The sequence below is a fragment of the Centroberyx gerrardi genome, chromosome 13 (genome assembly GCF_048128805.1).
Source record: "Centroberyx gerrardi isolate f3 chromosome 13, fCenGer3.hap1.cur.20231027, whole genome shotgun sequence".
In the NCBI taxonomy this organism is placed as follows: Eukaryota; Metazoa; Chordata; class Actinopteri; order Beryciformes; family Berycidae; genus Centroberyx; species Centroberyx gerrardi.
Genome location: NC_136009.1, coordinates 21,825,644 through 21,836,541, shown reverse-complemented (window position 1 = coordinate 21,836,541; position 10,898 = coordinate 21,825,644). Strand labels below are relative to the sequence as shown.

General features: G+C 39.1%; 2 protein-coding genes across 4 annotated transcripts; one reads left to right on the top strand and one right to left on the bottom strand.

Moving 5' to 3' along the window:
* The first annotated feature begins 346 nt into the window (after positions 1-346).
* On the top strand, positions 347-2,797 carry ccl25a (chemokine (C-C motif) ligand 25a). 3 transcript variants are annotated; one of them, XM_078287870.1, is made up of 5 exons: positions 347-426; positions 1,095-1,192; positions 1,526-1,643; positions 1,927-2,023; positions 2,116-2,797. In XM_078287870.1, exons 2-5 carry the CDS (start codon positions 1,129-1,131, stop codon positions 2,143-2,145), a joined length of 309 nt encoding a protein of 102 aa, XP_078143996.1. In that variant the 5' UTR covers positions 347-426; positions 1,095-1,128; the 3' UTR covers positions 2,146-2,797. The 3 variants fall into 3 exon arrangements, with proteins under 3 accessions (XP_078143996.1, XP_078143997.1, XP_071766811.1); XM_078287871.1 differs by lacking the exon at positions 347-426 and having other exon boundaries at positions 1,054-1,192; positions 2,119-2,797; XM_071910710.2 differs by lacking the exon at positions 347-426 and having other exon boundaries at positions 1,054-1,192.
* Positions 2,798-6,661: 3,864 nt separating this feature from the next.
* LOC139920657 (serine/threonine-protein kinase NIM1-like) lies at positions 6,662-10,681 on the bottom strand. The gene is made up of 4 exons (XM_071910689.1): positions 10,612-10,681; positions 10,112-10,429; positions 8,333-8,601; positions 6,662-7,704 (listed from the first exon to the last, which is right to left on the bottom strand). The coding sequence occupies exons 1-4, from the start codon at positions 10,679-10,681 to the stop codon at positions 6,949-6,951; spliced, it is 1,413 nt and encodes a 470-aa protein (XP_071766790.1). The 3' UTR covers positions 6,662-6,948.
* Between the last annotated feature and the right edge of the window lie 217 nt (positions 10,682-10,898).

Genomic DNA, 10,898 nt, shown 5'->3' with positions numbered 1-10,898 from the left:
AACTTTGCCTACGATTCACCCACCTCTCGAGAATATCAACTTACCAACTATCATCGCAGAAAGCAGTAAATGTTCAAATCTTTGCCACTAGCTACACCTGAGTCAAATATATCTTCAGCTCCCCTCCTGTGGAAGCAATATATCAGGGAGGCATATGGAAAGAGAAATGCTCAGATTCAGCAAGAAACCATGCTTTCAGCTCAAGGCTTCATATGTCAATCATGAACTCCAGGCAGAAACCAAACAACATCACCGCTGGGTCTAAATCCACGAGAAAAAAAGAAAAAGGAAAAAAAGAGCTCAGGTACAAAGGTGAGCTGCGTTTATGGAAATATGATCCCTGGCAAAACGCCCTGCAGTGCTTCATAAAGAGCGCCTCACCTGCAGACACAAGGACAGATCTACAAAGTACATCTGGAGTCTGAGGTGAGTAGCCTGCAATCCTGATATAAAAGGAGACAGAGCGCTATGTTTTTGCCTGTAGTTTCCTCAACAAGTTTTCTATTTGGGGGAAAATAGTACATATGGTAATTTTTTATGATTATTATATTGTAGTGTTACATCAAATCAATTTGCATTAAATCAAATCTCAGTGTTTGTTATCACTTTCCTCAACATTATTGTACTCCTCAGCTCAAATTGGTTTTTAAATATTGTGCCAGGATTCAGTAAACAGATGGAAAACGTTTTAAATCAGCCAAAAACCCTAAAGTGGAATTTTGGCTGTTGTTTATCAAAGACTCTACAAATCACAAAAAGATAAAGGGAAAGATATTGGAAGATATATCAAACATAAATTTGATGTTTTTTTGAATGTTTGTTTCATGTTTTTGAATGGGAATCACTGTATTCAATTACCAAATAAATGTACAGGAATGTAAGAGATAAAGATTTTCATATAGCATACCAAAGAGATGTACAATTGGTTTTTAGATACATAAAGTAAACCTTCCTCACAAAAGGAAAGACTTTGTAAAACTTTTGTCCAAGGTTCAAGGTTTGCAGGAGGGCGGCGTGGGAGTAGCTGTCGGAAGATAATTTGAGATTGATAAGGTTTATGGCTGGTAAACATTGGAATTTCTTCCGTCTCCCAGTCTCTTGCAGAGCCACTACTCTACGGACTGAGCCATGAGGTTCAACGCGCTGTTCTTCCTGCTCATCCTAGCCTGCCTCTATCTCACACTGGCACAAGGTTAGTGTCTGTAAAAACAAGCATGACTTGGCGTGAGTGTCATATCGGCGGCACGCAGGGCAGAGCTGCAAACACACGGCTAAAATTAGGTCAGTGAGGCTGCTGAATTACCACAGAACCTGCAGCCTCACCATGTATGGGGAATTCATATTTGACTTATTGTTTGCATTTGTCAGCATTCACTGATTGTGTTTTCAATTGCCTTTTGATAAGCAGATTTGATTCAAGGGACTTTAGCCTATGTCGTAGCCTACATTTTGCTTTTCACATGATAATTTATGTATATATGCCTTAGATCCTGTAGTTACCTGTACTGGATCCCTGTTCCTTCAGGTTCCTATGAGGACTGCTGTCTGAAATATGTTAAGGCAATGGACAGAGGCACACAGAGAATGGCGGTGAGGTACAGATTGCAGGAGACAGATGGAGGCTGCAACATCCCTGCTATAGTGTGAGTACACATGCACAGAGACAATGAAAAACATCCACCATCAATGTTAATTGATCAGCTTTCTTGTTTTCTTGAACTGTTAATGTTCCCTCAGTACCTAAATGTTTTCTTTCTTTGCCCCCCCAGAATATGATCTTTATGTTTTTGTATTTTAACAAAAGTTTTCCATTATCTTTACTAAAAACAGACATACAGACAGACAGACAGACAGACAGACAGACAGACAGATACTCCATTGGTTCATGAAAGTCAAATATTTCCTTTTTTTTCATTCATCCTTTAGGTTCACCATGAAGAAGGGGCGCACGTTCTGTGCCAACCCCAGACTAAAGTGGGTCACAGACCTGATGCGGAAGATTGACAAGAAATCCACCAAAAAGGTGATTACTGAAGATAGTTTCCTCCCTGCACACTTGAATGTGGATGAAAAAGTGTGAATTGATATTAAAACAGATGCTTTTCTTTTACACAGCAGCATCGCCGAGGGCCAAAGAGTGGCTGAGGGGTGGTGTGTCTGCTATAATAGCTCCATTCATCGCTCCACCCTTTGCCAAGACTCATTGTAAATCAATAACAAGTTTTATGGTGCCTTGCTGTTGGCGATTGAGGAAGCCGGCCAGAAGATATCTCTCAGCGTTACTTTTGCTTTCACTTCTGCATTGACTTAAAGGTTGAAAGCACGGTCTACTTTGTCAGGAACCCGTGTCGTATCATGAGCAGTTTTTGGTGCAAGGTATATCTGCTATGACTGATGAAACCACCATGAGATTCTGTGTGATGGATTCCTTCCCTTTCATTTTTAAGGCATCAGAAATTCAATAACTAAGACCCGTTTGTTGATTTTCCTAATTGAATCAGTGGTGGTGGAGTGTAAATGATCTGTAAGTATAGTGTATAAAGAGAGGTGCTGGACTGTGCTATTCTGCTTTCTTGCATGAAGTGTCAAGATGTCTATCAAGCAACAGATACAAAGACTTGCTTGTTAGTAAACAAAAATTGTTGAATGTAAATGTCTTTCTGAATTGTCTGATATGAAAAAGTAGAATCTTAAATCTTAATTTCAAATTGTATGTCTATCTTGTTATATATTTTGTGTATAGGTTTTATATGTTTTCCCATAAAAGCGTTAAAATAAACTTGCTTATCACCCTTCACTCTGTTTATAAGTTAATTGATCAGCTTTTCTGAACTCTTCATTTTTGTAGAATGTAAATGTTTTGTTTTTTTATTTCTTGGCGTACCTAGAAGGTGTTGTTTGTGTTGTTTGTGTTTGTTCTTTGTCTTGACTAAAAACAGGGAAAAATCCATGAAAAAGGAGGAATAAAGGGTAACCCATTCCTCCCTTAAATATGTTTGGGTATAAGAGAGACCTTTTCTTTAAGAATACAATTGGGGATTGATTTTCCCAACCAATTTGTGAGTCTATACAAGTTCTTAAAGAGTTTGACTTGTAGATGTAAAATAGGCTTTGTTTTCATACCAAAAAGCTAAGACAATACATTTCAGAATTAAAACCAACAATACATTTCAGTGTAAACAAAGCCATACATGTGAACATATTGTTTCAACAGCAAGCAACATGCTGCAGTTATGGCCTGGACTTTAACTGTCGCAAGCTTATTGATTCTTCTTTATGATGCCTCCATAACTCTGTCCTCCCCCTCATCAGCTGATGCAATCATTATTAAATAAAGATCCTTTATGCTACGATAACTTTCTCCTCCTTTATAAAAGTACAAAGATGTGATGCAACAGGTAAATGCGTAACTAAATGCGTAAAAGTGAATTACCTACCAGTTTTTACAACAGATCAGTGCAATAAAGAGACAAACACAATTGTGGGTTCATTCATGAAATGAGAGCAAAACCACTATGTAGTCAATATACAACAAAGTGTTAAAGAATTACACTGGCTGTCCTTTGGTTGCCTTACCCTATATCTGATGAGAGAACTGGCACCAATATTATCTCTCTCTCTCTCTCTCTGGTGTGCATGATAACGTTTTAATATACAGTATGTTAAGTAATCATAGGCAACTAGCATTAAGCAAAGTCTGAAGATAGACCTTTTAGTAATCCAAGTTGGTATTGGTTTTTATTCTATGGTCCGTGTTTAATTTGCCCCACAGCAACAACAACATGTGCGTTTCAGCTCTTGGCCCTCTTCAGCGTTTCTGAGATTTGTTTGAGAAGCGCTGAGGAAGGCCTTATGTTTTTGAGTATTTTGCAATAAAACCTTTAATTTGGACTTGTAAGACATGTAAAAGAAGAGATTACAGCTATCAAGTTGCTATACAGTAGGTCTTTGTGGGAAGCTATCACCTTTTGCTTTAGATTAGGTATAACTAATTAAACCAATAAGACTTGTTTCTGACAAAGCTACAAGCTCATGTATGGGATAAAAGCATTTTGATTAAAACTCCACTGAGAAGAACTGTGCCTGTAGAAAAAAAGCGGCACCTGTAAAACTTCAGAGAGAGAGATATCTGAGAAGGCGAGGTGATGTTCTGATTTACAGCCCACAGTTCAGTATCTGATATGACACTATGCTGGATTTTCTCATAGCTCTATTTTGCACACTGTTTATGGTTACACTCATATTTCACAGGCATTTGGAGGAACTGCTAGGACATGCAGGTGATAAAATCTCCCTGTGTGTTTAAGCAAGCTGCCAATTGAGATTGATGACTTCCACACAACTGCGTCTAATAGAGTCTGCATCCTGCAAAGCACCGTGTCCCGTCGGCTGGAGAGAGAAAGTGCAGTCAGGCTTGAGGAAAATATTGATGTTTGAGATATTGTAATGTTTGTGTCTTGCATTTATTGATGCATACTGTCTGCATACTGTCTGTGTTGCTTGTTGATGTGAAGCATTACAGTTAAGTGTGTTAAAAGTATTGTTTAATAGCAACATTATAAAGGGAAATCAGACACTATTGGCACACCCACTATATCATGTGACGTTAGTAGGTCTTTTTGACATCATTCTTGATTAAAGGAGAAGTATAGTCACTCCATCTCAGCGAGTTGAAAGTATTTTTACTGTAACCGCTACTTGTGATTGCTCATTAAAAAAAAGACACTTAAAAGTAGAGCAGTCAACTGTGAAAAGTAGAGCAAATTCTACGCACGCAGTGAGACTAATTGTTTGGATAGATTGCCAAATGAGTCGAAAGGCAACGGTGACAGATAACCTGTCAACTACATACTCACTGGTAAGAAGTTAATGGCATCTCTAATATTGATGGACATCCCAAATTGCTGTTGACTATCAGAGAAAGGAATGAACTACCTTCAGAGGTCAAAGAATTGGGTTTCAGCTTGAAAAGGATTCCAGTGCTGAGGCTTCGTTTATTCTTGTTGTTACCAACAATGCTGACAAATGCATTAAGCTCTTTGCTCTAGCATGCTGGGACACAAAGAATGGCTGGATGGCAAACAGAGTGGCAAGACTAACCTTCCTTTAACAAGGGGAAAGCCATGGAAAGAAAGTATGAGACTAGAAAATGATATGGGGGAAAAATCTAACCTTTACACTGTAAAAATAATTAAATACCTGAAATAGCATGTATTAGAGCAGATATCTAGGAGATAGTGAAGCAGGGAAAATTAGGTTATGCAAGTTTATGGGAACCATTAAAAAAAAAAACAGACAAAGTCAGAGCTTTGTTCTCTTGTTTGTTCAAATCTTTTCATCTCTGTGATAAATTCTCACCTTCATAACCGAAAGTGACTTTGAAATTCTCGGAACACCAGTTTCATGCAGATTCAGTGCCAAATACTGGCAGGAATCTGGGAATCACAAATCATGGCTCCCAGTCTGACTGGGTGTCTGACAATTTCAATTCTGTTGAAAAGGAAAGATGGATGAAAGCAGTCAAAAAAAGTCTTTCACCACATACAGTCATTTGGGAATGACATTATAATGGATTGCTGTAATATTTTGTACCTTTCAAGTTGAAATATACTGTAATTTTTTCAACGTAAGAATAGACTTGTGGTTGCATGTTCATAAATAATTTATCAACTAACTACATTATAGTTAATAAGATAATGCGTGATAGATATTTCGCAACACCATGAATTTATTTGACTGTGATTAACTGTGATTAGTTGATTAAATGTGATTAGTTGTTGGTCATGATGCAATCTTTATCAGTAAAAGCCAATGTTGCATGACAAGTGAATTTATGGTCTGCAACTTTCAAGAAATCTGTTGAGATATTCTAAAATAAAATTTGCTCATTTCACTGGAAAAGTACAATTTTAATAAAAGATTTTAAGTGAAAGATAAGGAGATACACAATCACATGAGTAGAAATTCACATGGAGAATGTTTTGTTTTTCTTCACAATTTTGTAAAAATAAGAAAGGGCCTAATTTGTTTTCCATACAGACAAAGCCCCTTGTTAGATTTTAATGGAATGCTAATCATATATTTCTGGTACACTTACACTTTACTAAACCATCAGTATTGTAACCTACTGTATTTTCTTTAATGAAATCAGTGAAGAAAACATGTCTGTATCAGAAATACATTGAATGACACAATAAAAACATGACACATGGCAAAACAATATGTAAAAACCCCTTTTCTTATGTTTTGTTGCAAAATCAGGGCATTATTAATAAATAATAACACTTTTATTTACATGTTTCCAAGCTAAGACTTATTCAACATTTAGAGAAACATATCACCAAGGGTTATAAGGGTCAAAGAATGATCTAGAGAGGGTTAAAAAGGAAAGAAACACATAAAAAAATGGCCGTCAAAATGTTTCATGACTTCACATTCTTTATTTTGAACAAATCTGGGTCTTGTCTATGTTAGAAACAACACATATTGAGACGTTAGCACAAGGTGTACTGTCTCAAACCAGACACCGAGATGTGTTGAAAATGACAGATCCTTGGTTTAAATGACATTTCACTCTTATCAATTTACAAAATCCCTGATGTGGTTTTGTTGGAGGATATGAGGCATTTCCACCTCCACAGTTCTTTTCATACTTCTGTTGCCATATCAAAAGCAAAATCGCTGGCTGATTGTCAACCCTCATAAAAAATCTGTCACACCTAGTTGATTTAAAAGCAACTCACATTATAAATGAATGTAACAATAAAGATGTTATCTTAGTGGAGAAAAGTGTCATCATACGTCACATGGTCGATGCTTTTATTCAAAGCGTGTAATATGACTCGAATCCAAAACCACAGTGCTGTTTATGCCATGTTCTACCCAGTAAGCTGTAACAACCACAGGACCACAATCCAGAGAGTCATTTTCCAACGAATACTTCTTCATCTACATGATGCTACAGACCACAGAGCGAGGCTGGTTCACCAGGCCGGGTGCCTCTTCGCTCCATCTCCATCTGCTCTGGGACTCTTTGGGGAACATGTTGCTGTAGCTCACGGCTTCCACAGACTTCCTCTTTTGGATGCGGTGCAGCAGAATCCGATAAGCCCCGGTGATGGGGCTTCTCAAATCTGAACAGTTGTTGAGCAGATGGATCTTGGTGATGCCCAGGTCCTCCAGTGCTGCCTTGACATCCAGCTCATCTGAGCTGTGGATGAGGGTGGGCTCGGCCAGGTGGGAGGGTGTAGGACTACAGGTGGGGTAGGCCTGGGGGTATTCAATGCCTCTCATCCAGTCACTGGCCATGATCTGTGTCAAAGTGAGGCGATTGGCGGGCATCGGCCTCAGGATGCCCTGAATGATCTGCTGGCACGACTCAGGCACATAGGTGGGGATGGTATAAGTCCCCTCCAAGATACAACACTTCAGCTTGCCCATGTTGGTGGCACTGAACGGCATGGTGGCAGTCACCATGAAGTAAAGCAAGATACCCAGCGCCCAGATATCTGCGTAGTGACCAACGTAGGCCTTCTCTTTGAAGAGCTCAGGGGCGGCGTAAGGCGGAGAGCCGCAGAAGGTGTTGAGGACATCGCAGGGCCGGCAGGCTGCGCTGAAACCAAAGTCACCCACTTTAATGCAGTAGGTGGTGGTGTAGAAGACATTCTCTGCCTTCAGGTCCCTGTGGACGATATTGTTATCATGCTGTGAAAAGAGAGAAGAGATATAAGGTTGAGACAATTAATTAAAACAGTTAATTTGTTTTACTTACAAGGGAATTCAGAAGGAAAAACTTTTAATCAACTCTCTTGAGACCAGAACATTTAAATGCAATAATGTTTGAAATGTTCTGTTTCAAAATGTTATTATTACCTGAAGAGGATTAGGGCCACATGTGAGATCTGAGATTATTTAAAGTCAGATTTCTGAGAATAAAGTCAGAGTTCTGAGATTAAAGTCAGAATTCTGAGATTAAAGTCAGAATTACTTTAATCTCCCAGAATTCTGATTTTAATCTCAGAACTCTGACTTTAGAATTCTGACTTTAAACTCAGAATTCTGGCTTTATTCTCACAAATTTAGAATTCTGACTTTAACTCAAATACATTTCCTCTTCAGTTCATCATTCAACTCTCTCTAAAAAATAGAGGATCCAGTCTGTAAAAGTGTTATCTTTAAGTTACCTCCTACCATTTGAATAGTACCATGTTGTTTTCAGTTTTATGCTCTAAATCATTTTATAGGTGTCCCTTTTTTCAAATGCTGGATATCTCATTGTGCAACAAAACGTACTGTTTACTGTTTCACACTCAAAACTTGGATGATGATTTACCATATGTTTGACTGCAGACAGGACCTGGGCAAAAATGAGCTTGCTTTCCAGGTCTGACAGGCGCCCCCTGGTGCTGATCCGGGAGAACAGCTCTCCTCCGCTGGCGTACTCCATCACCAGGTAGACCCGCTTGAAGGTCTCCACCACCTCATACAGGCGCACTATGTTGGGGTGGGCCAGCTTCTCCATGCAAGAGATCTCAGAGGCAATGAGCACATGCGATTGCTTGTCCAGACGCGTCTTATCCAGGATTTTTACTGCCACTCTCTCTGCCAGTTGCAATACATGAGAGAGAAGAAGGTATGGGCAAAGAGTGTGAGTTGACATGATATAGAGACATTATCCCGAGCTTTTTCCTTTTCTTTCTTTCCTTTGATCTTATTGTGTTTCTAGGGATTCCTATTATCATTATTATGGTTATTATTATGTATTCAGTCCAATAACTAAGGCATAGATTTGTAAATTTGGCACATAGATAGTCCTGGTAACTCGTAGCCTGCATCTCAGAATGACACAACATTTGGAAAGTAAATTCATTGGGTCTGCCTTTACTTTTTTTTTTAATTTTTAATTTGCACAAAGTTCAACTGACTGTAAAATCACGACAAAGTAATTAGTCCAATTGAAATTCTACAGGTTTTTCAGAAAAATAATTTTAAAGAGATCTACCAAGCTAAATGTTGATATGTTGAGATACCCACCTCTAATACCCACAATGCCAAGCAGATCAATAAGGGAACTCAGCGCATTTACTGTCACGCCGTGGTAGCCTATTCATTGCTGCTAGCTGCTATATTTTATTTTACTTTCTTTCTTACTATCTCCATCTATGCTTTTATCAATCACTCTTCCTGCAGAATGTGTGTTGATCAGCATCGTCAGCCATGCGGTGCACAAGCTGCCAGCTGAGGAAGCTCCAGACATACTGGGTGGATTAGTGGGTAGTTGCTTGATGAGATTAGCCATTGTGTGCCGGACTCCACTGGATTTACATTGGGATTATGGTAAGGAGGATCTGGCCATCTCCGCCATGAGATATCACATTCATCATAAATGTGAAGGCAGGGCTCCTACTAATGAATGAATCAATCCATGTTAACAAGTCCTTCCTGCTCAAGAACACACCTCTGAGGCTGCTGCAATATGAGCTGCAGTAAGGTATAATGCTCTTTGCTATGAACCAGATAGATGAAACTCTCAATGTATCACAATGTTTCTATTATGGAAAGAGAAATATAAATTACATAAAGTTGAATATCTATCTTATGATGAAATACAAAAACCTTCTTTGCTCCCACACTGTTGCAAAGCAGCAATCCTGTCCTTATACATAGTCACATCCTTATAACAATCCTTTGTTGTATAAGCTGTAAAATAGTCCTTTGGAGTGCTAATCATTTGGATAGATAGCATATTAATACATTTTCATCACACCAAATCTGTTAATAAACATACAATTTAATGTTTTACACTGACGAATGTTTAAAATAATGTTTTTGTTCAGGGATATGGAGAGGTGTGACCTTCTCTGCCCAATTATATAATTTCTTTGAGTTCCACACCTTTATAGAAGCAATAACAGGTAGAGTGCTTGACATTAACTAAATTGATATTTTCATTATAACACACATGGATCACCAGGCATAACAAGCTGAAAAGAAACCTTCCTGTAACCGAAAGATCACAAGTTCAATCCCTGCAACAGCCACACATCCTACCTGATCACTCACTGTTGCACTGAAAATGCACTGAAAAAAGGCAAAGGGTCAAATATCTCACCTTTGGTCAGGTCATGAATCCCCAGCCTGACCTGGGAGAAGTTGCCGGAGCCGATCTCCCCTCTCAGCTCGTACAGCGCCACTCTCCGTCCGAACGTCAGCTCGTTTATCACCCTCTCTGAATGCGTCAGGTTGTACAAGGCCTTCTCAAACGCAGTCCGGTGCTTCACCTCCTGCTCCTCCGTCACATTCAAATTCAGCTGGTTCTCGTTTTGCTCTTCTCTCCTCTCTTCCTTCTTATCCTTGCCCCCCACCTTCGGGGACATCAGGGTGAAGATCTCTCCCTGGCGTGGAGCGATCTTCTGCTGAGATCCTTTCCCTGGGGAGCAGGCACAGACAAAGGGACAGAGGAGAATTGAGAGCGTTGGTGACATATTTTCTGAGAAACACTTCAGGAATGTCTATAGAGATGCTTGAACTAGTTTACAGCATCATATTGTGTTTAATGAGCAACTACACAAGGCATAAAATCATACAGTTTAGTGACATGTCTGTACTCACATATAATCTTTCCTTTTGAGTTCTTCTTATTCCATTCTGTGTTGAGGTTATTTTTGTTGGTCAAATACATGATGGCTATCCTGGACACCAAAAAGTACTCTGCTTTCCCTTGTAATCTGAATTCCTGTAGACTTGACACTAGTTAATTACCAAGAAAACCAATTTCCACCAGACCAAAGACTGTGAAAAAGTAGTGAGCAGCTTGTTGTATAATTCAACAACATCTGCATGCATCAGGAAATGCTCTAAAATGATGCTGGTCAGACTGCAGAACCGCCTGTCTGGAG